At 50.5% G+C, this 25,395-nt stretch overlaps 1 protein-coding gene across 1 annotated transcript in view; it reads right to left on the reverse strand.

Moving 5' to 3' along the window:
- tanc2b (tetratricopeptide repeat, ankyrin repeat and coiled-coil containing 2b) overlaps positions 1-25,395 on the reverse strand; it is a 109,110-nt gene that overhangs the window by 14,810 nt on the left and 68,905 nt on the right. Inside the window, 3 exon segments of the mRNA XM_056577589.1 lie at positions 2,002-2,125; positions 2,365-2,563; positions 7,816-7,932. Of these exon segments, the coding sequence (XP_056433564.1) occupies positions 2,002-2,125; positions 2,365-2,563; positions 7,816-7,932 (440 nt within the window).

Genomic DNA, 25,395 nt, shown 5'->3' on the forward strand with positions numbered 1-25,395 from the left:
AAGGTGCTCTAGGTAAGATTGAACAGCTATTCTTTGAGTGTCAGACTCTATAAATGCAGTAGCCGTCTGTCGTCAGTGAGTGAAATGCGCTGTGAGAATAGCGGTTTAGAGTGGATGGTAACCATGGTGACCCGGTGTCTATCTGGGCCCCTGGTGGATTGTTTGAGTCATAGACTGTGACAGCAAAGCGCCAGTAAACCCAATATCCATTATGTGTGCGTGTGCGTGTGTGTGTTACTGCTAGAAATAGAGCAAAAGTTGTGAGGTACTGCTCTTCCAAAACCACCTCAGCATTGGAATAACCCCATCTATCTAGACAAACACCACACACAGCGCAGAACACATGCAGAAACAAACACACACACACACACACACACACACACACACACACACACACACACACACACACACACACACACACACACACACACACACACACACACACACACAACCAGACAGACAGACAGACAGACACAGACAAAGTAGCTCATTCTGCAGGGCTAATGAACCCCGTCTGGCATGTCTCTGACCTTAAACACGCAAGGAATCGAATTGAACTCAGTCGGTTCTCTCCAGCCAGTGAGTTAGCCGGAGACAGAGAGACAGAGAGAGAAAGAGACACAGACAGAGAGAGATGAGGAGAGCAAGAGAGAGAGATGAAGAGAGAGAAAGAGAGAGAGAGACGGAGAGATGAAGAGAGCGAGAGAGGGAGAGAGAGAGAGAACAAGAGAGAGAGAGAAGAGGCAATTAGAAGCACTTTGAGTGCTAAGGTCACCATGTGTCGCCCGCCTGTGCGGTCTCTCCGCTCAAACACCCACCTGCTGCAGGAACGCGGCAGCCGTGTGGAATTGCGAGAGGGGCAGTGCTTACGTATTTAAAACCAGAGGTCAAGCCGTTCATTGGCCGACGGGACCGGCTGTAAGTGATTGCTATTGGTGGATTTGCGGCGGTGGCGGTCAATCAGGCGCTCTCCAGGCCTGCAGGTATTATGTTCCGTCATTTGTGATGGGAAATTAAAGTGAGCTCAAGGGCTAACGTTGTCCGCAGACGACCTGGCACACAATCCCAAACTGCAAGACTTATTCCACATTGTTATGTGAAGTGGAAAATTGTAAACGTTTAAAATGAGGAATCAGGATATAAGTGGGCAGCAAAAGATTGTCAAAGCAATGAAAAGCAGGACTCTTTGTCCTAGAAACCCAGAATATTAAAAAGTAATTAAAAATATGACTAACAGTCAGTGAACCCTGTCCAGCTATTATGTGCAAATCTCTTTACCAAATTCACCGGCTCCTGGGAAATGTAATGCAATGGTTCTTTAAGGGAATGGGAATGTCTGTGTGTGGGTCCATGCACGAGCGAGTGTGTGTGTGTGTGTGTGTGTGTGTGTGTGTGTGTGTGTGTGTGTGTGTGTGTGTGTGTGTGTGTGTGTGTGTGTGTGTGTGTGTGTGTGTGTGTGTGTGTGTGTGTGTCTCGCGTTGCACCCACAGAGACACAGATGTCTTGATTAGAAGAAAAGCAAAATTGGGAAACAAAAGGAAAGGTAAAGGCTACATGCATGTAAAAATAATAACGGAATGAGCCGAAGCACTTCCGGACTCCATCCTCAGTCCCTATCGCTATGACAACAACTGCTTGACCACCAGGATCACGCTCAGACCACCACGCCAAATCCCCTTAGCCATGCCGGCGATGTAGCGAAAGCGCCTTGGCTTTTAAACAGCGTTTCAACAGGCGTAGCAATTTCCTCCCCCTCCCCCCCCTAATCGCCACCATCATCCTTCCCTCTCGTATCGCTCCAAACATTCCCCACCCCCTCCCTCCCCGGAGAAACAACACAAAACCAGCCCAACACCAGAACCAGCGCCACAAGCAAGGGCTGTGGTGCTGGTTCTGCTGGTGGATTGGTTTTGAGCACCACAGCAGGGCTGGCAAAGGCGAATAGTTCAGGGGAACCGTTTGCCCCGATGAAACCAGCGGTAAAACAGGCCTGTAGCTGACCCTGAGCTCAGAAGTGGAGTGGCAGTTGATCCCTGATGAAGAAGTGTAACCTCCAGAGGTGCTGAAGGGCACCTGAACGAGGTATCTTTTGATCTGGGTGGTCTCTACCGCAGACACCAAGGGACTGCCACGAGTAAACAAGAAGACGCACGAGCCTAAATGTCAGAAGCTAAAAGGCTTTAGCGGGGAGACTCTTGTTTCAGTAAGGTTCATGCATCAAAGCTGCCTTTTAAAAAACGAATACAAGAACAACAAAATGTCTCCCGTCATGCAAGCAAGAAATCAATGATCCCTCCACCTCTACGACCCAGGGTACCAACGTGAACCACGTCATAGCTTCTCCTTCATTCGGCTGAAGGACACATGATCATCTCATCTGGCGTTGTGGCTCGATAGCGGTGGTCAGCCGTTACCTGTCTGTCCTCAGGCTCGTCCATGCTGTACTGGGTACCAGCTGGGCCCTCGCTGCCTTTGTCTCCCAGTAGGAAGCCCAGGCGCGTCATCAATGTGTTGGCTGCCTCATCCACCGATGGAGGGGGCCCCAGTTCTGGACCTGACTCCCCTGCAGAGGGAGAGAGGGAGAGAGAGAGAGAGAGAGAGAGAGAGAGAGAGAGAGAGAGAGAGACATAGACAGAGAGAGGAGGAGAGAGAGAGAGAGAGAGAGAGAGAGATGAGAGAGAGAGAGAGAGAGAGAGCAGAGAGAGAGAGAGAGAGAGACATAGACAGAGAGATACATAGACAGAGAGAGACAGAGAGAACAGGGGAGGGAAGGGGGTAGAGAGATTGTCAGGTAAAACGACAAAGAGAGAAAAACACAGGAACAAATTCTAAACGAGTCCAACAAGTCCTCCGCAGAATTCCCCTCAGAGAGGCGATGCCCAAAACACAAAAAAACAATGCAAACAACAACAAGGAACACATCCAGCTGAAAACCGACTTACTTCCCTCCCCACAAGAGGAACAACATCTCAGGCGCTAAAGTAAAAAAAAAAAAAGCCTACCAAGGCGGTTTGTACTAGATCCCGGAGCCCGGCCGCGAACAGAGAAGAGCGGAGGAGTAGACGACCTGAAGCTTCCTGCAGCTCTGAGCGTTGCATTATACGCTCACACACACACAAACACCAAACACACACACTCAAACTCACAGCGTCCACATGACTGAACCCACTGGATGCACTGCCTTTCATTCGCCATTTGCACACAGCGTTGTGCAGACACAACGTAAGCTGATACACCCTCTACCAGTGTGCCTGAGAGTGTGTGTGTGCGTCTGTGTGTGACACTGCATTAGAGAGAGAGAAAGAGAGAGAGAGAATGGGTGTGTCTCTGTCCTATCCTTGAAAATAAACAGCACTGGTTGGCCAGCAGCATGATCTTAAATAAACACACACACACACACACACACACACACACACACACACACACACACACACACACACACACACACACACACACACACACACACACACACACACACACACACACACACACACACTTTGCATTAGACCTAAACAAAGAGTGACTGGATGATCTCATCCTCACACACCAGACACCTGACTTGTCGCCCAAAACAAACCCCCTCCCTCCACCAGATAACGGACTTTTCCCTCCATGGCACCGTGATGCCCCCGCCGCCCTCACCCCACCTCTCCCATCCACAGAGCTTCCTGCGAGCTCATTTTCACACGCTCATAAACACCTACCTGGATTGCAATGACATCATAACCAGAGGGGAGTTACAACTGCGTGGGTTTTACAAGACAAAAAAAAAGAAGCCTCCACAGTTGCTTCTGACTCCTGTTGGCTGTGTGCCAGGGAACAGGTCAGACCGGACGAGCGGGCTCACTCGCAACACTACTTACTAAAGAGTACCGGGTTCATGCCCGAGGCCACTCCCCACTGCCGCGAAGGCCTTTAGAAGAATGCTTAGTCGTCGTTCGAAGGAGTACCACACTCAGTATCACCCCCCCCCCCCCCCCCCCCCAACCCCCCCCAGCCCGACACACCCCCCACACCCCCCCACCCCCCAACCCACACCCTACCAATCAACTACTGCCACTTGGCAACTCCACGACGTGTGAAGTGACTTCATCCCGGGCCTCGAGATGTTGGGACTGATGGACAGCCGAATTGACAGGAGATCTCGAAGGCGCTGAGTGAGGGATGAGGAGAAGGCCTTGACATCCACAGATGTACAGCGACTACGGCCTGGCCGACGCAGGCAGTAACGTGCGCTAAGCGTGGTGCGGTGTGTGTCGCGAGGATTCAGAGACAATGTGGTTTTGTGAAAGACAAGATAAGGCACGAGTGAGCGAGAGAGTATTAACGAAAGTTTGAAGGTGAGTGTTGGAGATAGCGAAGCCAACCCTGGATTTAATTTAGGTGAGATCGCGTTTCTTTGACATTACGGATCCAGGACAGGCTTAGTGAACGTCTAAGTAGCTCTCTGTTCCATAAGCTCACCTGCATAATCTTCAGAGATGATAGGGAGGAGTGGAGGTCGAACATGTCAAATCCACACAGAAGAATAGTGTTTTATTGGGATCAAGAGGAACCACCAAGCCACTGGGCCGAGGTAGCATTGCTAGCATGTCTGTTAGGACATGTGGGTAATGTTATAGGAGGGGAAGGGAGGGGGGGGGGGGCTCAGATGTCAGTGTTGGACCAATCTCGAGGCAGGCGTATGCAAGTTGACAGACTGGTTGTAGTAAGCACAGAATGCATTAGTCACCAGCCACTGGACGGCTGAACGCTGGCCGTGTCCGGGATCCAGACAGCGGCTGCTTCATCCAGCCTGAGCTACTGTCTTGAGTCCCCCCTCTCTCACCAGACATTTCTCCAAATAGCTGATTTTGGCAATTTCATTTTAATTCCCTTTTCACAGTTACAATTCATTGAAGAAACATTTTGTTGAAAATTACCCCAAAAAGGATAATTACTGTGTGTCTGACCAATCTCTCCCTCTCTCTATCTCTCCCTCCAACCTCCCTCCCTCCTTCTCACCCACTCCCCTACTCCTCCTCCCTCTCTCTCCTTCCCTCCCCTCGTCCTCCCACCACCCCTCTCGGTCTCCCTCCTAACCCCCCCTAACCACTGTCGCCCTTAAGCTGCACTTCTCGCTCACACACTTGTTAAAAAGGTGTTTGCTCACACGTGTGCACATCATAAAAACTTCACAACACAGACTTGTTTTCAGTCGTTGCACTTAACCACATAGTTCTCTCAACCAAAACTCCCTTTGAGCGCACATTGAACATTTCCCCGTGTTTTTCTGCATTGCCTTTATGAGAGCGACCGACTCAATGAAAATCGAATTTCTAATGAGCTCTTAGCATTGTGAAGCCGCTCTCTGAGCTGCGGTCATGACAACGTGCGTGAGCCAGTGACGCATGTCCGGCACACCACACCGCACGACACAAACGCAACGCCGAATCACTCTACGAAACACCCCTCCGCACACGCAGGGGAAAAAATAAAATCAGTTTTGCCAGCCCCCCCCGTCCCCCCCCTTCCTGAGCAGCGAAGGAGACAGATGGTTACCATGGCAACTATCTTGCCGTGCGGCTAGGATTGCGTTTTACGGTGCATCGAGCGCATCTGCTTCTCCCCCCCCTCGGCCGACCGGCGCTGGCGGGCGAGGGAGAGAGGTGGCCACGCATCACGCATCCCACCTCGCTCATCACTCATGGAGCATCGCGAATGAAGCAGGCATTTGGGTGGAGAGGGGGGGGTATCTACAGGTAAAAGGGCCAGCCGATACAGAGCTGTCCAGGGATTGGGCCGCTTTCGGTTCGACCCACTGATCTCGGTAGGGACGCCTCTTCCCGGAAGACATCTCCGTTCGACTGCCGTTCGGAGGATAGAAGATTGTCCGAAGCCATTTTACACCTCTGACAGGATACCGTGAGTAGTCCCCGCGAGCGCTGGTACAAATGTGGTCACATGGGTGTTGTTCTTTTTGGGCAGGATCCGACTGATCCGAAATCAGCCGACGACGGGACGGATCCTCTGTGCCCGGTTGGCCGTAGCAGGCGCCTGGGCTGGCCAGGTATCAGCCAATCAGGGGGCTTGTCTACCGCGGTGTGCCATCATCTGGGGAGCACTTGTTAAGGGCTTAGCCAATCTATCTCCCCCCCCCCCCCCCCCCCCCCCCCCGCCGGCCCAACCCCGGAGAACCCCTACACTGAGCCCCCTATTCCAGCTCCGAAAGCTGCTGTACAGCACAGCGTTCCTGCTGGTAATCCCTTCACCTCCCCCATCAGCGGGAGAGAAGAACTCAAAATTTCAAAATCCATCACGCTCTCACGGCAGAGCATGTCGACGTTCCGTGACGTTCCCGCCGGGAGCGGAGGTCATTCCGCCATTCCGGCTCTGATCCGAGAACGACCGCGTCATTCGACAAAAGCCCCCAAAGACATTTTTATCCGACCGGACGCCCTCGGCGCTTGCAGCCTGAAGTGGCAGCAGCCGCCGCCGCCGACTGATGGCGCCAGGGTGGGCGTCGCGGGGGGGCCGTATATGCTTATTATACCGGCGCGGGGCTATTCATAGAGCATCATATTGCAGCAGGGCTATAAATAGACGCATCACCTACTTGGAGCTCCCAGCGAGCCGCGGCCTCTCGCAGCCGAGGCTGGCGGATCGAGGGAACGCCGGGAGCGCGCCGCCGGCGTTTCTCACTCCAATTTACACCGGTTGAAGCGGCACCGCGCCATCCTGCACGCTATTGTCCCGCGGCTCTGCGGGGAGAGAGAGCCTCCGCACTGAGCCGTCCTTCCTGGCTTGGATGTCTTCCTCCCCCCCTCCCCCGCCGTTGCCCTCCGGCCACGCTGACGAGGCAGAGGAAGGGGCAGAGAGCTATCGCTAACGCTGGGCTATTTTTTTTTTACTCCTTCCTCCTTTCCTTTCTCTCCTCAAATTCTTCCCTCGTTTGCTTTTTTTTCCTTTCGCTCTTTCGCTTCGTCTCCCAGAGGCAACAGGAAGGCAGCGGCGAGATGAGAAAGCAGATAGTGGAGAGAGTGGAAGCCGACTACATCCAAGCGCGCCCGAGCCCCGTCCTTGGTTGACCCGCGCAGCTCTGAGCTCCAGTGCGGCGCATGGGGAGAGGTTTTTAGACAATAAGGAGAGCAGCGAGGATCCTTATCTCTCGCTCGCTTTATAGTGAGAGATGGAGGGAGGGAGGGAGGGAGGGAGAGGAAGGGAGGACGGGAGGGAGGCAGTGAGGGGTGGCACAAGGCCAAGTGAGGGCGGGGGAGAAGGGCGCCCCACAGTCCGGCAGATTGTTGGGCGTCCGCGACAGAGAGGGGGGTCAGTAGAGACCGTCGGCCGAGCCTAAACACACTCTGGGTAAACAGAATCGGACTAGACAGAGGCAGAGGGTTGGGGGGAGAGAGAGAGAGAGAGAGAGAGAGAGAGAGAGAGAGAGAGAGAGAGAGAGAGAGAGAGAGAGAGAGAGAGAGAGAGAGATAACGATGACGGACAGGGTACGGCCCCACCAGAGCTTTAGCTTAATGACCCGAGGATCGCCCGGCGTTTCGGAAGGAGACGACAGCGTAAGTGACAAACACAGACGGAAGCCTTGTGTGCGTCGACACAAACCGCCGTATCTCGCCTCAAATAAGTGCTTTCCTATCTTTCGCCTCCCCCCCCCCCCCCCACCCCTCCGTTTCGGTGCAGACACACACACATTGCTAATGTCGGCAACATCTTACGCAGGAAGAGACACAATCATGGCATTCCAATGTGACAGAATTACATAAGGAGAATTTGCCGACGCGACAAATAGCTCGGGTGCATGAGCTTGCCGGCACTTACCAGGGCGATATGCGTCCAGATCAGGGTTCTTGGCAGTAGTAGAGGTGTGTGTAGGGGAGCCAAGCTCTGACTGAGGAATTCGAGGGCTCTCCACAAACTTTGCTTTCCGCAGAGGGGCTGGGAGCAGAAAGCACACAGAGATGCAGACACACACATACATACACACACACACACACACACACACACACACACACACACACACACACACACAAGAACATGAACACAGAGAGAAGGAGAGGACAATACAATACACACACACGCAGACACACGCACACACACACACACACACACACACACAAAACAAAAGAGATGGAGACAAGAGAGACAGGGAGGGAGAGAGCGACAGGGACATGAGAGAGAGACAGAAAGGCCTGGTGAGCGTGAAGAACCACACAGATACAATGACAACATGCCAATCTTTTGGAGCCGACATACAGTAGACGCGTGTGGTGTCCGTGCAGAGCCATAGCCTTGACCAACTGCTTAACCCCCACCACCACCACCCACCACCACCACCGTCACACCCCCTGCTGAACGCATTCCCCAAACAACCTCCTGTTGCTTATAAAACAACCGCAAACGTGACATTGCGTAGCCGGAGGCGCGGAGCACGTTCAAAATAGCTTTGAGTCAGGAGCGCAGACAGACGGCGGTGAATTCAAGCGGGAATGTAAACGACACTCGTTTGGAGACAGGTCCTCACGCTCCAGCGAGGCTCTCGCTGTGAGCCGTCAGAGTGCATTCATCGCAACGAGAATGTCAAGACTCGGGTTGGGCTCCCGGTCGGGGGAGTTCTGTTTTTTTTGTCCTCTCTCCGGCGAATTCTCCAGCTCAACTTAGGTTTTTTTCTTTTTAACAACAAACGACAACAAGGTTATAAACAGTAACCAGAAAACACCTGACGGCGAAGGGTCCTGCTACTCACAGCACGTGCTCGCTAGAGTCTTTGCTCTGTGCCCTTATGAGAGCTGAAGAAACACACACACAGCCGCCTGTTATTACCCGTTATCAGGTGGTGCACCTGTCGAACGAATCACAGGAATGCAGCGCCTATCCACACCTGCCTTTTTTGCGAGAGTCCGAAGTAAGGAAAAAAAGTCGCTTTACCGTGCCAAAGAATTCCCAATGAAAAAAGGTTCTGTCCAACAAGAAAGAAAAAATTCCAATGATGCCCGCTCTGATGATAGATGCTGAAACTGTTGAGCCAGCGAGACACAGTGAGACGTCTATTCTCCAGGAATACTCCAGGTGCTCAGGCTGAAACTATTCAAACTATTGGAACAATCCCCTTTTCGAGACGTGTGAGAATCCATTTTAAACGCCGTAGTGAATCCATTTTATCCCGTCTCTTTAAAAAGACAGAACCCTTGGATGCGCGGTTCAAAGTAAATTTCCTTGTTTCCGAGTTTTTTTTTTCTGTGGAGCCCTGGGATAAAAGCCGAGGGTAATTGTCTCTTAATTGCGCCGCGCTCCTAGATGGGGGTTACATGCGACACTACCTGCGCTCACACACACTGAACACACTGCCCTGCGCACACACACACGCACGCCAGCCTGAGCCCCGATGGAGAGCACAGAGTCCAGAGTTCTCCGTGGCAACGGGGTTTGTTTGGGGGAGGAGGCGGTGGGGAAGTCGCGACACGACGGCGGTTGAAACATCTGCTGCAGCAGCAACTGCTCTGACATCTGGTAGCCGACGTCAACGGCTTTTTAACTGCCGCCGCTGCTGTGTGTGACCTCCGATTACCATCCAGCAGGGTAGTGTATGGCACAGTCACAGCAACAGTCAAACCACAGAGACATCATACATTAGGGCTGTGCAGTTAATCCACATTTTGATCGTGATTTCGATCATTGGGTCAAACGATCTTCAACTATGTGTTTTTTCTTAATTCATTAAATGTTTTATAGAAGTTTTACAGCTGGAAAAATATTTGTACAATATCTTTGTTTGAACATTTTGTATTTTAAAATTTTGTGTATTTTTTTAAAGGGAAAAGCTCTCAGTTCCAAAGTGTTTTTTGAAGAGAAATGCTGAACAAATGCATCATGTTTTCAACCTCAAAAATAATTGTTTGAATAATCGTGCTTTCAATGAGGACCAAAATATTCGTGAGAAGGATTTCTTCCATAACCGAGCAGCCCTATCATACAGAACCGTCTGCCTGCCAATAGCAATGGAGGCGTGATATGACAATGATTATAATGGAGGCCTGGTGTGCGCAGTGACGTGGGTCCAGGCGTTCTTTTTCATGGCACGTGTTAATGTGTTGGTACGATCCGGCTGGCCGGCTGGGCTCACTGGCTGCAGCTAGAGAGGAGCGCGAGGCGGAAGTGACAGATGCCAAATTGAGAAACTCTACTGAGTCACGGAGCCAGCAGGGCGAGAAAGCAAGGAGTTGGAGTGATATGCTACCAACTGCCGCGTTGATGATAAGCCCTTAGATAAGCTAAGGTGTTCTGTCTGAATCCACTGGAAGTCGATTGGGATAAAGGCTTTTAGAAATGAATTAATAGTTAAGACTTGTTATCCTCCTTATTTTCTGAACTGGAAATCAAACTGTGTGCTGATTGTGTATCGAATTCAATTTGGAATACATTTGTACGTTTCCCACCGAAAACGAGACATTGATGAAGGACATGGAGAATCGTACCATAATGTAAACACTGTATTTCCCCGTTTCAGTCGAGAACGTGAACAAAACGTGACGAGAGCACAATGGAACCCTTTGTCCTCACCTTTGGTTCCTTTCAGGGCTTCCATGCACGGACTATTTGACTATTTAATTAGCCCACAACGTACGCCTGTACGGCCTACGGCCAGGCACGGCGTAATAAACAAACCCGTCTTAATATGAAGGGGCAGATCAATGCGGCCCTAATTAAAAACCATGCGGCCTACCGTCATCACAAACAACAACACTTCACATCGATTATTTTACCTTCTATTACTTCATACAATTTAATTCTTTGCAAAGCTCCGAGACACGGTGTAACAGGGACGTGAGCCGTGGGGCATCAGGGAAAGCACTACACGTGTTTAAGATACAAAGTGCACACTTTTTTTTTTTTTTTACAAAGTGCACACTTTTTTTTTCCTGCGACCAAATCCCTCACCCCTGATAACGTTGTACAGAGTCTGGCGGTATCCTCGGGGGGAACCAGATCCCAGGGACTTGTTGTATCTAGCGGCGGGGATGTAGTGGTGTGCCAGGCCGGGGCCAGGCCGTCAGAGTGATGGATGGTGAGCAGGACGACCCACTCCCCTAATGAGCTTATGAATAAATACATGCAGTGCAGAGTTGCCGTGTGTGCCGATGCACACAGCCGTGAAATAGATACTTGTTATGAGCTCAGAAGGTGTGGCGCGCCTCGGTCCACGTGATTCCACCGTGCGCGCGTGTGTGCGTGTGTGTGTGTGTACGCATGCTTGTATGCATTCATCAGTGCATGAGTGTCTAGGCATGCGTATGCATGTATGCATGTAGCAGGGATACAATTGTAATTAGTGCTAGCGTGGGGGGGGGGTGTGGGTGGGAGGAGATGCGATAGAAGGAAAGGGAGGAGAAAAAGGTTGATAGAGGAAGTCAGAATTAAAACAGGATGACGTGCGGCAGGCTGAACCCCGAAGTCTAGCGGGGGGGGACCCGTGGAGAAATCACGCACCACAGAAGAAGAAGAGCGAAATGAATAACAGGCCGGTGGGTGCTGCTGATTTAAATTCACCGAACCCTGGATGCTCCGATAATGAAAGAGGAAGGGCTCGGGGTTCCAGACACAGCCAACCTGGGCTGAGAGCGACCGCTGGGATCACCGCGACCGGAATATGAAGTAGAGCTGCGTCAGATGTGTGTGTGTGTGTGTGTGTGTGTGTGTGCCGTTAACCTCAGATTAATCCAAGGAATAACTGCAGGGAGAGGAGACATTTTGTTCCTAGCGAAGAACATTCTTCTCCAAATACCGCTTCCTCGGTTACGTGTGAATCCCGGGCAACCACGCAGAGAAAAAAATAGAAAATAAAACACATCAGATCCCCTACACACACGCACAAGCAAACACGTCTCAGGAACAATGTAGTTATGGGCATACCGAGAGAGAACGAGAGAGAGCGAGAGCGAGAGAGAGAGAGAGAGAGAGAGGACAGACAAAGACAGAGAGAGAAAGACAGAGACAGAGAAAGAGAGAAAGACAGAGACAGAGAAAGAGAGATAGATAAAGACATAGAACGAGAGCGAGAGAGAGAGAGAGAGCGAGAGAGAGCGAGCGAGCACGCGGCCATGATTGCTATGGCAACAGTGGAGCCGAGAAGAGAGCGAGAGTCCGTCCACCTTCCACACATGGACGTGGTGGTTGGTGGTGAAGGGGTGGGCCGCACTCACCGCACTACGCATCACAACGTGCGCTACACTAAAGAACATTCGCTTCCCGCCAACGACGGGGAGATTGGCAGTCAAGGTTATGAGTATTCAAGTAGCCAATCACAGGCCGAGCGGTTTGGAGAGTCATGGCGGCACTTCACCCATGCTTCAGAAAGGCGCCCAGCGGTAGTGATTCACACACCGAGTGTGGAGTGTCGATTTCGCCCAACACGCCATGAATATTGTTGAGCGTTGACGGTGTAATGACCTTTACGGTCGGGGGGGAAAAAATATCTTTATGTTTATGTCATCATTTTAAACATTATAAACTTTAAACTGCTTGGACACAGTCTTATATTGAACATGGCCGTGACTACAAACACTGAATCCTGAGGAAGCTAGCTTGATACACTGGTCGTGTTGTTGAAAGTCATAACAATGCCTGCTTGTGCTCCTCTTCTCTTGATACCGATGTCAACGTGCCCGCGCCAAACACATAACCACCATTTTGGAACATTGATTTGTCCCACTGACCGTGACCTCACGGAGCACGACGGAGACGTCGAGGATTGTCATGCCCTTGTACCGCTCCCTCGTCAGACAGAGATGAGGTATTAAGGGACCAGATTAAGCCAGGTTATATTCACCTTGCAGCCTCAAAATAGAGGCTGGTGATGGATGATATGGGCGTACATCCCTCCCTCCTCCACTGTGCATAATTGTGAGTATGTGTGTACGCGTGTGTGTGTGTGTGTGTGTGTGTGTGTGTGTGTGTGTGTGTGTGTGTGTGTGTGTGTGTGTGTGTGTGTGTGTGTGTGTGTGTGTGTGTGTGTGTGTGTGTGTGTGATTGTTTGTGTGTGTATGTGTACACACATGTATCTGTATGTGTGTGTGTGTTTGTGTGTGCATGGGTGCGTGTGTCTGTGTGTGTGAACATGTGCCTGTGTGTGTGTGTGTGTGTGTGTGTACCTGTGCGCATGTGTGTGTGTGTGTGTGTGTGTGTGTGTGTGTGTGTGTGTGTGTGTGTGTGTGTGTGTGTGTGCGTATCGTGTGTATTTGTGCGCACATGTGCATGTGTCTGCTTGAGTCTGTGCTTGCGAGTGTCATTCATCATTACAACGTGGCAGGATTACCCAGAGCAAGGTAACACACATCCCCAGGAGAATCCTTCATTAGCCCCACAAAGCTGTTGACCAGCCTCCGATAAGCCACACTCCCAGACACGTCCAACAGCCCAAAGAAATGAATATTTCAGATGCTGCCCTCCTCATGAAGAGTGCATCACTAGGCAGGATTTTTCAGAGGTTGTCTCGAGGCCACGCTTACAATACTGAGCTGTTACTTGGATCTTCAGTCTAGAGAATCATAACACTGACAGAAACCTCCTTCTGTCTTTGTTCACGCGGTGTTTTTTAACAACTCAAAACTCAACGCCGCCATTTTGGTAGGACGAAGGACAGAACACTACTCATGTTTTACGATTCCCAAGCGTTTCTGCGAAATGTGTGTTCTGCCACACAATTACTGACAATCAACACATTTTCACAATCCAGGCCTAGTTCAATCATCCTTTCCTTTGCCTGCTATGCCTCCTGTGTAGCCCAAATCTATTTGCTGGGTGATTTTGGATTTCTGATTTATAAACAGTCTAGCACCATAGAGAGCGCTACATAACCGAGGACTACAGTATGTGAGGGGCGGCGGATGAATCACTTAAAACAAAAACATTCATCATATATCAGAAGGTTAGCGGCTGCGTTCTGCGCTCATGACTACCTGATAGGCTGACCTGTGTCCCGGCCTCTCCAGCCCTCCTACTGCATCAGATCTGGGACTCCATGATTCAACACCGAAGGCAAAAGCTTCTCCGACGCGCTCAACGTTAATTGAGTCAGACGCCGTAACCTTTTGTTTTCCTAATGGCCTCGCTTATGCAGGTGGGAGGTTCAGGGGGGCACAGTTCAGAGCGCAAAAGCTTTCTCTCGGCCCATCCGTCAAACGATCGCGCCGTGGGTGAGGGTTAGGGGGGCTGGGGGGCTGAGGGGTGAGGGGTGAGGGGGGGGGGGGGGGGGGGTTGCACTGGCAGGCTTGAGCTAGCGGGCCTACAGGAACCTCATGCTCCACGTGATAGCGCGTTAGCCCAGAGTCGTCGTGAGTCAGTGTGGTAATTGGTGGGGACTCCGCTGGGTCCCGCGGCCCTAAGAATAGCCCAGGTAGCCTTGATCTCTGCTCAGGGCGCGCCCACGAACCACCTCGCTCTGAGACTAACTAACACGTTTAGGACCGGGTCCGGGTTCCAGGATGAACACCTGCCACCAGCCAATGGCAGACATGTTTGGCAGATATATTTTAATTTAATTTAATGTATTTTTTATATATTTTTTATTATCAGGATTACATTTTAAATAAATTACTTTCTGGTAAATGTTGGAATATTCTGTCTCCTCGGGTCGGTCTGGCCTCCACCTTGTGGAAAAACCTCTTTGAAAAATAAATGCAAGGAAATGCTAGGACCAATCGGCACTCGGAGTGGTACGATGGGACCAATCAGCGCTCGGGGGCGGGAGGTTCAGTTTATGACTAACAAGGAGCGCCGCAGTCTGCCGAATTATGATAACAGGTGGCGCTGGAGGAAAGTGTAGCAATCCAAACAGGTTTAATCCAGAATAGACTGAAATACGATGTTAGGAGATGAACAGAAATCTGCACGGAGGCTTCTCTCACATAAGAAATTATTTTTGTTGTACTTCCAACAGGATCTGGCAAGTGAAGAGAGACGTCACTCTGGATAGCTGGAGAGGTTTTCGAACAACGCAAGGCCACGGCCATATTTGGAAATCAATTGCTGCCTAGTCAAGGCCAGAAGAAACTCAGTCATGAATCTCAAGGGTGGTCTCACAAGGCCAGGTTTCGGCCGCTTTCGATGGCTGTGGATGAATAAAAAAAACACGACCAGAATCAAAGGAGCTTACCATTACCAGCTTGAGGGCTAAACGGACAAGGTCATTAAGACTAGAGTCGTAATCTGCCTGAGCCTATTTTTAGCACTCCATAAAAATCACCACATCAAAAAACATCAGATCCCCAACGCAGAGTGTTACCCCAAGCACCGAATTCCTTGACATTTAATTAAAAGAAACATCTAGTGTTGTTGTTACATAATCTTTTCTCCCACATGAAACATATCAAGTATTATCAGCCCTGGGCCCTTGACAGAACCGTCAAGTCCAGATAACACCCTGAGAAAAAATATTAAAATATGTGAAATATCTTTACCAACGGTGGAAGAATAATTATTGAATTGAAGCCACCCCAGATGGTGTTGTTTATCATAATTGTTCAATGGCGTGCGTGCACACGTGCACACGCACACACGCACACACACACACACACACACACACACACACACACACACACACACGTGCGTTGGAACGGCAGCCGTACGTATTCCATGCATCTGTGCAAGCATAGAACACAAGGTAAACCACACCAGTCTTGTTTTGTAAGCAAATCATTACAGGGCTATTAATAGCTCACTGCGGGTTTCTCATCCTAAGTCCACAGCTTCCTACGGAAATAAATCGCCATCAAAAGATCTTCATGGTGAAACAAAGCTACAGGGTGTCTAGTTCCAAACCATGGATGCAGCATCAATCGGGCAGGGATGAGCATGTGAGTGTGAGCATCAGACCGGGGACAAGGGGTCGAAGGCTGGCTGAAGGCAGGCAGGGTGTTAGGTCCGTAGGGGGGGGGGGGGGGAGGAGGGCTTCATTAGTCCATGGCTTCAAGTTCATTAGTCCCTATTCCATCTCCTGGGGGAGAAGTTCCAGGGATGTGTCTCAGTCATTTCCGTTGTTTATTTCCCAGGCGTCATTGGAGGGTGATTTAAATCCTGCCTAGATGACGTGGACAGCAGACAGTAGACACAGCGTTGGCAGGGCGGGTGGACAGTCATCACATGGAGTGGCGTAGTGTCTCAATGCGCCTGTAGATTCATCACACACATCTGATAGAAAGCGATCACTCACGTTAGCGTTGGGGGAAATTGGTGTTACGAAAAACGATGGATGTAAAATACTTTGTTACGGTCTGAACAATCTGTGGAAACGTCTCGTGGGACGCAAAACTCTGGAAGCTGTGTTTCAGTCCAACGGGTACATTTCATGGATTATCTCTAGTTTACAAGCCATTGGTTTCGGCGGCTGGGCGTAGAATCTACTGGGAAGGGAAAGTAGTGGTGAGCGCGAGACATTACGTGACTCGATGTGTCTCAAGCTGCTGCCGTGGAATACACTTCAGATCTTCTTCAAGGTACGAGGATATGAAGAGACAGCACTGAAAAGAACAGGCTAAATGGATAATGTGATATGATTCCAAGACCGCAGACTTGCCATACAAACTTCTGCAATATAAAAAAGCTTCTGCAACATAAAATGCTATAATGAAATCGTTCCAGTTGGAACAACTTCGCTTTCAATTTTGGGTTGCAAACTAAATGCTCGCCTGAGGCAAAAGGTCTCAGTTTGTCAATAACCACGTTCGCCCTCATAGATTTTGTGATTTACAGCCCTAATTAGGATCTCTTACTTCCTGGTAAAACAACAGAAACCATTAAGGACGTCCCCGAGTAGAAGCTACGTCCTCTTGTGAAGCAACACTGACCCAAAAGACGAATCCTCTCTACATAACTTTGTCAAAAATGTCCTCCAACCAAGATGGCCGACGACCCCCCCCCACCCCTGACCTGGACCATGTGTTCTCTGGTGCACCCCGATAGCTCCCCCACAACACAGCACCTATCTAAGCTACACCAGCTAGCAGAGGTAGCTAGCCTATCATGTCGTGGAGGGGGGGGGGGGGGGGGGGGGGGGGGGGGGTGCGAGGAGTGAGGCCTCCCAGTGTGTCCTGAATGACAGCTGACAAGGTGGGCCCATCCAAGCTCTCTCCAGGCGGCCACGCTAACTGGTGTAAACACGGTCTACGGGCGCCTCATCTAAACACGCTCACCTGAGACCCGGCAAAACGCAACAGATGTTGGCCAAGTGCTGGTGGTTTTTACAAGCAGATGCTGTTATTGAGACATTCTGTACCGTTCACACATGTGGCCAAATGTACGTGCGCACGCAAGCGTACATGAAACAGATGATATTAAGCAAGTAGTGTGGAATACTGAGGGAGGGATGATCAAGCACATCACAGACACACAGACACACAGACACACAGACACACACACACACACACACACACACACACACACACACACACACCACCTCAGAGCAGGCAAGGGCGGGCACCAGTCTGCAGCAGCCGGAAGAATCAGAAATCGGATCTCTGCAAAAGGCTGGCTAATGCTGAGACCCTACAACAAGAACTGCTGTGTCCGTGTGTGTGTGTGTGTGTGTGTGTGTTCGTTTGTGTGTGTGAGGGAGGGGGGCCGGACTAATTGCGACAAAGTTTGACTAGTTTACCGAACCATAGAGTTATTTCGGTATTGTACATTTTTCAAATGGGAACATCAACATCACAAGCCGCCCACAGTTTACTGCTCGGAAACACACGCACACGCACACACACACACACACACACACACACTCTCTTAGAGACAATTGGATGCTCACCCACGCTGACGCATCACCCTTAAAAAAATCCCAGCTAGCAATGAAAGAAGGGTTACATTATCGCTTCCCCCGGTCCTCCAGCCTACGGCAGTCATTAGGGAGCAGACCCTCCTGACAAATGCATCATTTCACTGGGAGAAACGCCAGCCCCCCCCCGCACACTCCCCCCTCTAACAGCCTCCGTCTGGGCCAGCGACGCCGGGCGTTCAACGCGGCGACGCGACCCACCGGCAAGGCAGGTAAAGGTGATGACCGGGTGGGGGGGGGGGGGGAGGAGGGGGGGGGGGGGGGAGCCGACAGCTAACACGCGAAACACACACAACAAGACATGACACGGAGACCCTCTCACGTGACGACGACTAGAAGCCAAAGGGGAAGCGAGGGGGGTCTCGCCTGCGTCTGCCAGGGTGTGTCGGGGAGTGGGGGGGGGGGGGGGGGGGGGTCTCACCATCGTTAAACCAGCTCCGGCATTCCGGAGTGGGAGAGAACGGCAGCGGCGCTCCGGGATTGGCGTCCAGCGACGTCAGAAGAGCTTCCCTCCGGGACGATGACCAGCTCATCAAAAGAATGGGAAAAAAAAACAGCGGAAGTACGGAGAAGAAGAAAAAAAAATCACACACACCCACGGAAACGCCGACCTGCGCCGGAGCAGGGGGGGGGGGGGGGGGGGGGGTACGGGGGCTGTACTGAATCTCTACCGCTTCTCTGCGTCCTCTCCTCCCTGCGGTCACTGACTTCTTCCTCTTCCTCTTCTTCCTCTTCCTCCTCTTCTGTTTCCTTCAAGGTAATCTCCTTGAATCCTCCGGTGTGCTGACGGACGTCAGCTCGATGCGGTCGAGAGCAAAGCGATACGGAGCCCGGCTGATAGGGCAGCGACGGCGGCGGAGGAGGGAGTGGGGAGAGAGAGCGCGAGAGAGAGAGCGAGAGCAAGAGCAAGAGCGAGAGAGAGAGAGCAAGACAGCAATAGAGGGAGAGAATGAGAGCGAGTGAGAGAGAGGGGAGAGAGAGGACGAGCGACCGAGAGGGAGGTAGCGGAAGGGAGCCGGGGAGAGAGGGAGGGAGAGAGGGAGAGAGGGTGGGAGGGAGGGAGGGAGGCGGGAGGCAGCTGTCACTGAGTTGCGGAGGAGCGAGAGACCGAAGGGGGGACCACAGAGGTGACGCCGCTCTGGGTTTTTTGGCCAGGCGTTCGTCCGAACACTAACCGGAAACGGCCGGAAGCTGCCGGCAATAGCGAGGAATAAAACCAGGAATAAAAAGGGAAGAGGTGATCGGTGAGGCAGACCGGGATGGAGCTCCCCGCTCGGGATGTGAGCTCCGTGACTGCGTTAACGCCTAGCGTGTTATGTATAGAAGTGGGAGGCGCGCGTGTTCTCACCCTCTCTCTCTCTCTCTCTCTCTCTCACACTCTCTCTAACTGTCTCCGTCTATCTCTCTCGCTCTCTCTCTCTCTCTCTCTCTCTACGGGAACAGGAGCCCAGGTCTCCACTAACAGATGAATGGCGCAGTGCTGCTGTTGTCATGGTAACCACAGGGCTGAGAGAGGAGGAGGAGGAGGAGGAGGAGGAGGAGGAGGATGCGTACCGAGGGAGGAGTTTTTTTCATGGGGGGGGGGGGGTGGCGGGGTCTGCTTCTCATTAAAGGGAGACCGTTTTGTCGCTCCCACTGTGGGGACGTGGGGGCGATCCATACATCCATATGTATACATACACCACAGCTATCAAAGAGGATACAAACGCTCTCCGTCTCTCCGGCTCGGCCATGCCTCACACAGACCTCGTTTTACCCTTGAAAACACGCTTGCATCACTGCCGCCATCCTTGTTTGCTCCAGGAGCCTAATATGGGCAAATAGGAAGTATTTTTATAACACAGCATTGTGTCTGGCGGTTCATCTTCTTTAAAAAGGGAATTGTACATCTCCCCTTGACAAGGAGACACAAACGAGCCTTGAATATGGAAGGTTTGAGGGGTGAATATAGCACTATTTCGTCATGACATCTGCTCCCCTTGTTCTAACCTTGCTTCGTCAACACCTTCTTCTTATTGAAATGCGTCACTTATATTCCCAACCAGTCTGTAACGCTTTTAGAATTGTCTTCAGTATTTATCTCTCCTTTTGTCTCCCCTGCTTTCCCATGCGGTCGTATTTCCCATCTGGGATCGATAAAGTGTGATCTTATCTTAAATAGTGAGCCCCATCTTCGAAACCTCCTCTGTGTGAGGTATGGCTGGATGTTTATCTTGCACAATCAGCGCCTCATCACTTTCAAATGGGTTACTGGGAACGAAGACATTAGTAGAAGAATGCAATAGTATGATTCATTCCTCTATTAATAATAGATTCATGGGTCGAATTACTGAACTTGGAACTGGATATCATTTGGAATAAGTCGATGGAGAAACACGCTAGGTCAATGTGGCTTTTCTGTGTTGGATTACTCCCCAACATTAAATTACACGCCAGATGTTTCCCCTAGATAAATGAAAATGGAAGTCCAATGAACGATATTATTATGGAATCCATAGAGGTGGGACACTAATCCACAGCATAGTTTGTACCATTGTGAAAATGTGCTAATTCGTAGTAATCTCATCAGATCATCCTGAGTTTATGTCATGTCTGACAGCCAATCATTGAAGCTGCACCATATCTGTAGGCCTAGCAACAACATTCAAGTTCCAAACTTCTACCACCGTCATCGTCTAGGTAACTACGTATAATGTTTCTGGGTCGCCTCAATCTCCACCGGACATGACAAAAGAAGAACACCATGGTCCCGCCGTCACAAAGTCCTTTCCCGAAATTGAATATTGAATTCTTGGCGAACGCATCGTACATTTTTGGTCATTGTTGCTGGAGAAGCTTTACAGACACATGGAGATGGGTTTTAGTTAGCATCAGGGAAACAATGCTTTGTGAAGAACTTGCGTCAAAGTCTTTTTTCAAACTTGACAGAGGGTATCAGCCAGGGTTTAATGCACAACGCAGGAAGAACATTGTGCTACTTGCCAAAGATTCATTGTCTCTTGTCCAGTCCACATATATATTATATATACGGCCCACTAGGAAGATAAATTATGCCGGAGTGCATTCAGCGTGTATTCCCACAGGAGTCTGAGACAACAGTCTGAAGTAACTGTAGACTGATTTCCCCCCTACATCACGAATTGATATGATGTGCGATTTTGAGTTTGGAACGCAATAAGCCTGGGTGTTCATTACTCAAAAATAAATGATATTATGTTGTTTTAAAACAATACCGCTTTCTCCCTAGATACCGAAGAGCAATTCTACTCTCAATGTATTCTTTGGGCTCTGCTCGAGGCATCATTCCTCGGCATAAATTAGCCTTCTTGCACTCTCCCTTCATCTTTCATATTCCACCTGTGACAGGAAAGCTTAGAAATGTCACATTTCCATTCAGTGGAACAAATGACTCGGGGAGTCTGCGGTGAACACGGAGGCCCAGAGAGGAAATCAGGACGATAATTGAACAACGATTTTCTCTCCAGGTGCAAGTTGCTGGTAAGTAGCGGGCGGAGGGAAAATGGAGATTGAGATGCCCCCCCCCGAAATGTCAGCTCGCATACCAAATATTCAAAGAGGGTAGGCGGTGTCCAGACAAAACACTTAGCCCGGGGAAAGAGGCGCGGCTGCAGGGAAAGGTCTGAGGTGTCCCCAAATGTCAGCCTTCATTTCACAAACCTCCCCATGGACCACAATATTCCATCTGATAAAACACTCTGGCCTTTCCAATCGCATCTTGTGATCAGGCGTGGATGCACAATATGGGATGCTTTTTTGTCTCACTGTAAAGTTTTAATTGGGTTTAATGCTAAAAAAAGTAACAAGGGCGAATATGTAGGTACATATAAAACAAACCCGCTGTTTGGAAATACAATGAAGTTATTATGGGATGCAGACCGTGGAGCTCAGCAATCAAGGTATTTCACGCATTGATCTCATTATTGTAAGCAATCATCATTATTGTCAGCACAACAAAGCCGAAGGATTTCATGAACACTTGATTGACTGATAAATGCGTGAGAGTGGGAGAGAGAGAAAAAGTGTGGGGAAAAAACACAAAAGGTCATATGGCTGAAAAGGTGCTGATTTTAGGTCAGAATGCCAGCCATTTGATGTTCCATCTTCAACCGTCAATCCATAGAAAAGACTCTAATTGCATTGATTTGCTACCGGTAATTAAGGGAAGGCTGTGAAAATCCATAGGGAAAATGTTGAAATAATGCTTCTAAATGTTTCAGAGAAGGGCAGCAGATCAATCAACCCCATTACACGGCGAGGAAAAACCCCCAAGCAAATAGTTTCTTTGTCAAGGAACAATAAGATCTCCCTTAAAAACGCATGCATGGAACTATCATCGCGGAGCTGCACTTGTAAATCTCGCCTATTAAAACAAACAGTTTAGAAACGGCCCACACTTGGATGTATCCTGCCTCCAGACACGACGCAGCAGGAGAGGATAATAAAAAAGCGGCTTTATTTAAACAACTCCAGCAATTCTTCCTCTGATATCAACAAGACGTATGGGGAAAAGCAACCGCTACTAAACACCCTCAATGAAGACGGCTCGAACAGCATCGACATTCCCTTGGGAACAAAGCGGACGATTTCACATTTTGACAACCCGTTCAAATTCTTGCAACGTAGATAATTACAGAACCATTCTGTAAACACAACAACGATGTCTTGCATGCAAAGAAACCGAGGGAACGCCCCACGGAGCAATGCAGAGTGGATCTGGCACCAGGACCAGCACCAATCCCGGCCCCCAGTGACCCGGCCCCGGCCTGGCTATGCAGCGCTCCCTCATGCCCTAGCTCGCGCACGCTCCTCCAATCTATTCACAGGTCGGCCCGGTGGCTTCTGGGAGCCTCCACAGGGAGCCACCACAGGGGCAGTTGCGGGGGGATTAAATCAGAAACTCATTGATTCCCCCCCCTCCCGAAAGGTCAGATCTTTCATAGCCGCTTCACTGCAGCAGGGCCGTGGGCTTGAATACGACCCGGCCGGCCCTCACTCCGCCGGCCCCCCTCGGGCCTCGAGGGGCAGGACTCAGGTGGGCCACCAGGGGGATCAAAGCTCTGCACAGGGCTCTGCTCCCCTCGGGCCTCGAGGGGCAGGACTCAGGTGGGCCACCAGGGGGATCAAAGCTCTGCACAGGGCTCTGCTCGCCGCTGTAATCCTCCACTGCTCTGCACTGCTCTCCTATGGAGCCATTTTCTCTGCCTACTTCTTATCCCCTCCCTCCCTCTCTCTCTCTCTCGGTTCGTTCTCTCTCTCTCTCTCTCTCTCGGTTCGTTCTCTCTCTCTCTCTCTCTCTCTCTCCGTTGGTTCGCTCGCTCTCTCTCTCTCTCTCTCTCTCTCTCCGTTGGTTCGCTCGCTCTCTCTGTTGGTTCGCTCGCTCTCTCTGTTGGTTCGCTCGCTCTCTCTGTTGGTTCGCTCTCTCTCTCTCTCTCTCTCTCTCTCTCTCGCTCTCTCTCTCTATCTCTCTCTCTCTCTCTCTCTCTCTCTCTCTCTCTCCTCTCTCCTCTCTCTCTCTCTCCTCTCTCTTCTCTCTCTCTCTCTCTCTCTCTCTCTCTCGGTTCGTTCTCTCTCTCCCTCTCCGTTGGTTCGTTCTCTCTCTCCCTCTCCGTTGGTTCGTTCTCTCTCTCTCTCCGTTGGTTCGTTCTCTCTCTCTCTCCGTTGGTTCGTTCTCTCTCTCTCTCTCTCCCTCTCCGTTGGTTCGTTCTCTCTCTCTCTCTCTCTCCGTTGGTTCGTTCTCTCTCTCTCTCTCTCTCCGTTGGTTCGTTCTCTCTCTCTCTCCGTTGGTTCGTTCTCTCTCTCTCTCCGTTGGTTCGTTCTCTCTCTCTCTCTCTAACTCTCTCCCCCCCTTATCTAGTTGCTCGTCACCTTCTCACTCTGCCTCACCGGAGACCTCTGGTATTTGGGCACCTGGCCCGAGATGTTTGTGTATACTATACAAACACACACACAGACACACACATGTACACGTAACGAAGCACACGCGCACCACTCCCACACAGAGTCCTGGCACCGTCCTGCTGCATGTGGAGGGGCGCTGGGCTGAATTAATTAAAGGGTGAGAGAGGCTGTGGTGCTTGAGACCACGGCCAATCTGGCCCCTGAGCCTTCTTCAGAGGCGGACATTGCCCTTCTGAGGACTTGAGGGCAAAGCGGAACCCGCACCGATGGCATAAGCGTCTGGGTGAGTTCAGTGAGCGCGCGGACCCCCGAGAGCTGGTGACGTCGGTGAACATGTGTGACCAGCAGAGAGGACATATGATGGGGCCCGCAGGAACGCTTCGATGCCAACGTAAGCGACAAGCGAAAGATTCCTTTTAATGCATTCTGTTACATTGATTGTTTAAAATTAGTTCATTCAATCTACACTCGACCTAGGTGCCTTTTCCTTGGCTCCTCCAGACAAGAACACCGAGTGGTGCTGTTGGAAACTTCTATATTAGAAGTTTATTGAAACTGCATGAGCTGGTGCGCCATGCTGCCATGCAGGAGACCTTCCTGAGTGTGTGTGTGTGTGTGTGTGTGTGTGTGTGTGTGTGTGGGTTGTCGTGTGTGTGTCTGTGGTGTTGTGTGTGTGTGTGTGTCGTGTGTGTGTGTGTGGTGGTGTGTGTGTGGTCGTGTGTGTGTGTGTGTTGATGGCTGGTTTAACCTGTGCACACTTATTCCTCAGTTTGCAACAGGTGTGCAGCCTCACCCAGCGCCAGAGTCCAAACAGTCCGACGAGGGCCAGGTGAGGCTGGCCCTCGAGGGCCAGGGGAGCCAGGTGCGGCTGCCTGAACCGGAGTTATAAAATAATAAGATCGTATTTTATTGATCCCTGGCGGGAAATTAGAGGAAGCAAGTACAGAAAAGTGGCGCGTAGAATAATGAAAATCTGTAATAAGTGACAGTGGCATTTTAATGAAAAAGAAAACAAGTATATGAAAAACAACAGCTTAGACGGCTCACTAAACATAAAGCTTGCTGCTCCTAGTCTTCAGTATACTGGCATTAGACGCCAGCACGAGGTCCTAGACTGCTCCCTGCTGCATTAAAGACTACATAAGATTCAGATAACATTGCGGGTAACACAGATGAGCCCGCTGCATCAATATTTATTCAACAAAACAGTGAACCCACAGACAGAAACAAACCCAGCGTGGCTGCTTTCATGTGGATTAATTGAACCAGGAGCTGTTGAACAGGTGCAGCCGTTCAGTGAATCATCAGAAGGCCCCGTTACCAATGCTTCAAGGCCCCGACCTTTCAGCGGTGTGGATGCCTTGACCTGGAGCCGAATGATTATGGCAAGCCAGTAGTGAATCCATGGCGATTAGAGGTTATCCGTCCAGGGAAGGTTAAACGATGGAAGACTGAAATAATGGAAGTCTCGTGGTTTTCTTGAAGACCTTAGAGGTCTTCAGGTTTACCCCTCTACTCCATTGGCTTTGGCAAGATGCTTCGTGAAGCAGAAGAGAGCTGTGTTGCCATCGGAGAGTCAAAGACATTACGTCCTAATGTCCTTTCCTAACCTCTTTTCCTTGACCTCGTTGGAAAACGTCAAGAGGTCAAGGAAAGAT

Source organism: Gadus chalcogrammus, chromosome 18, assembly GCF_026213295.1.
Source record: "Gadus chalcogrammus isolate NIFS_2021 chromosome 18, NIFS_Gcha_1.0, whole genome shotgun sequence".
NCBI lineage: Eukaryota > Metazoa > Chordata > Actinopteri > Gadiformes > Gadidae > Gadus > Gadus chalcogrammus.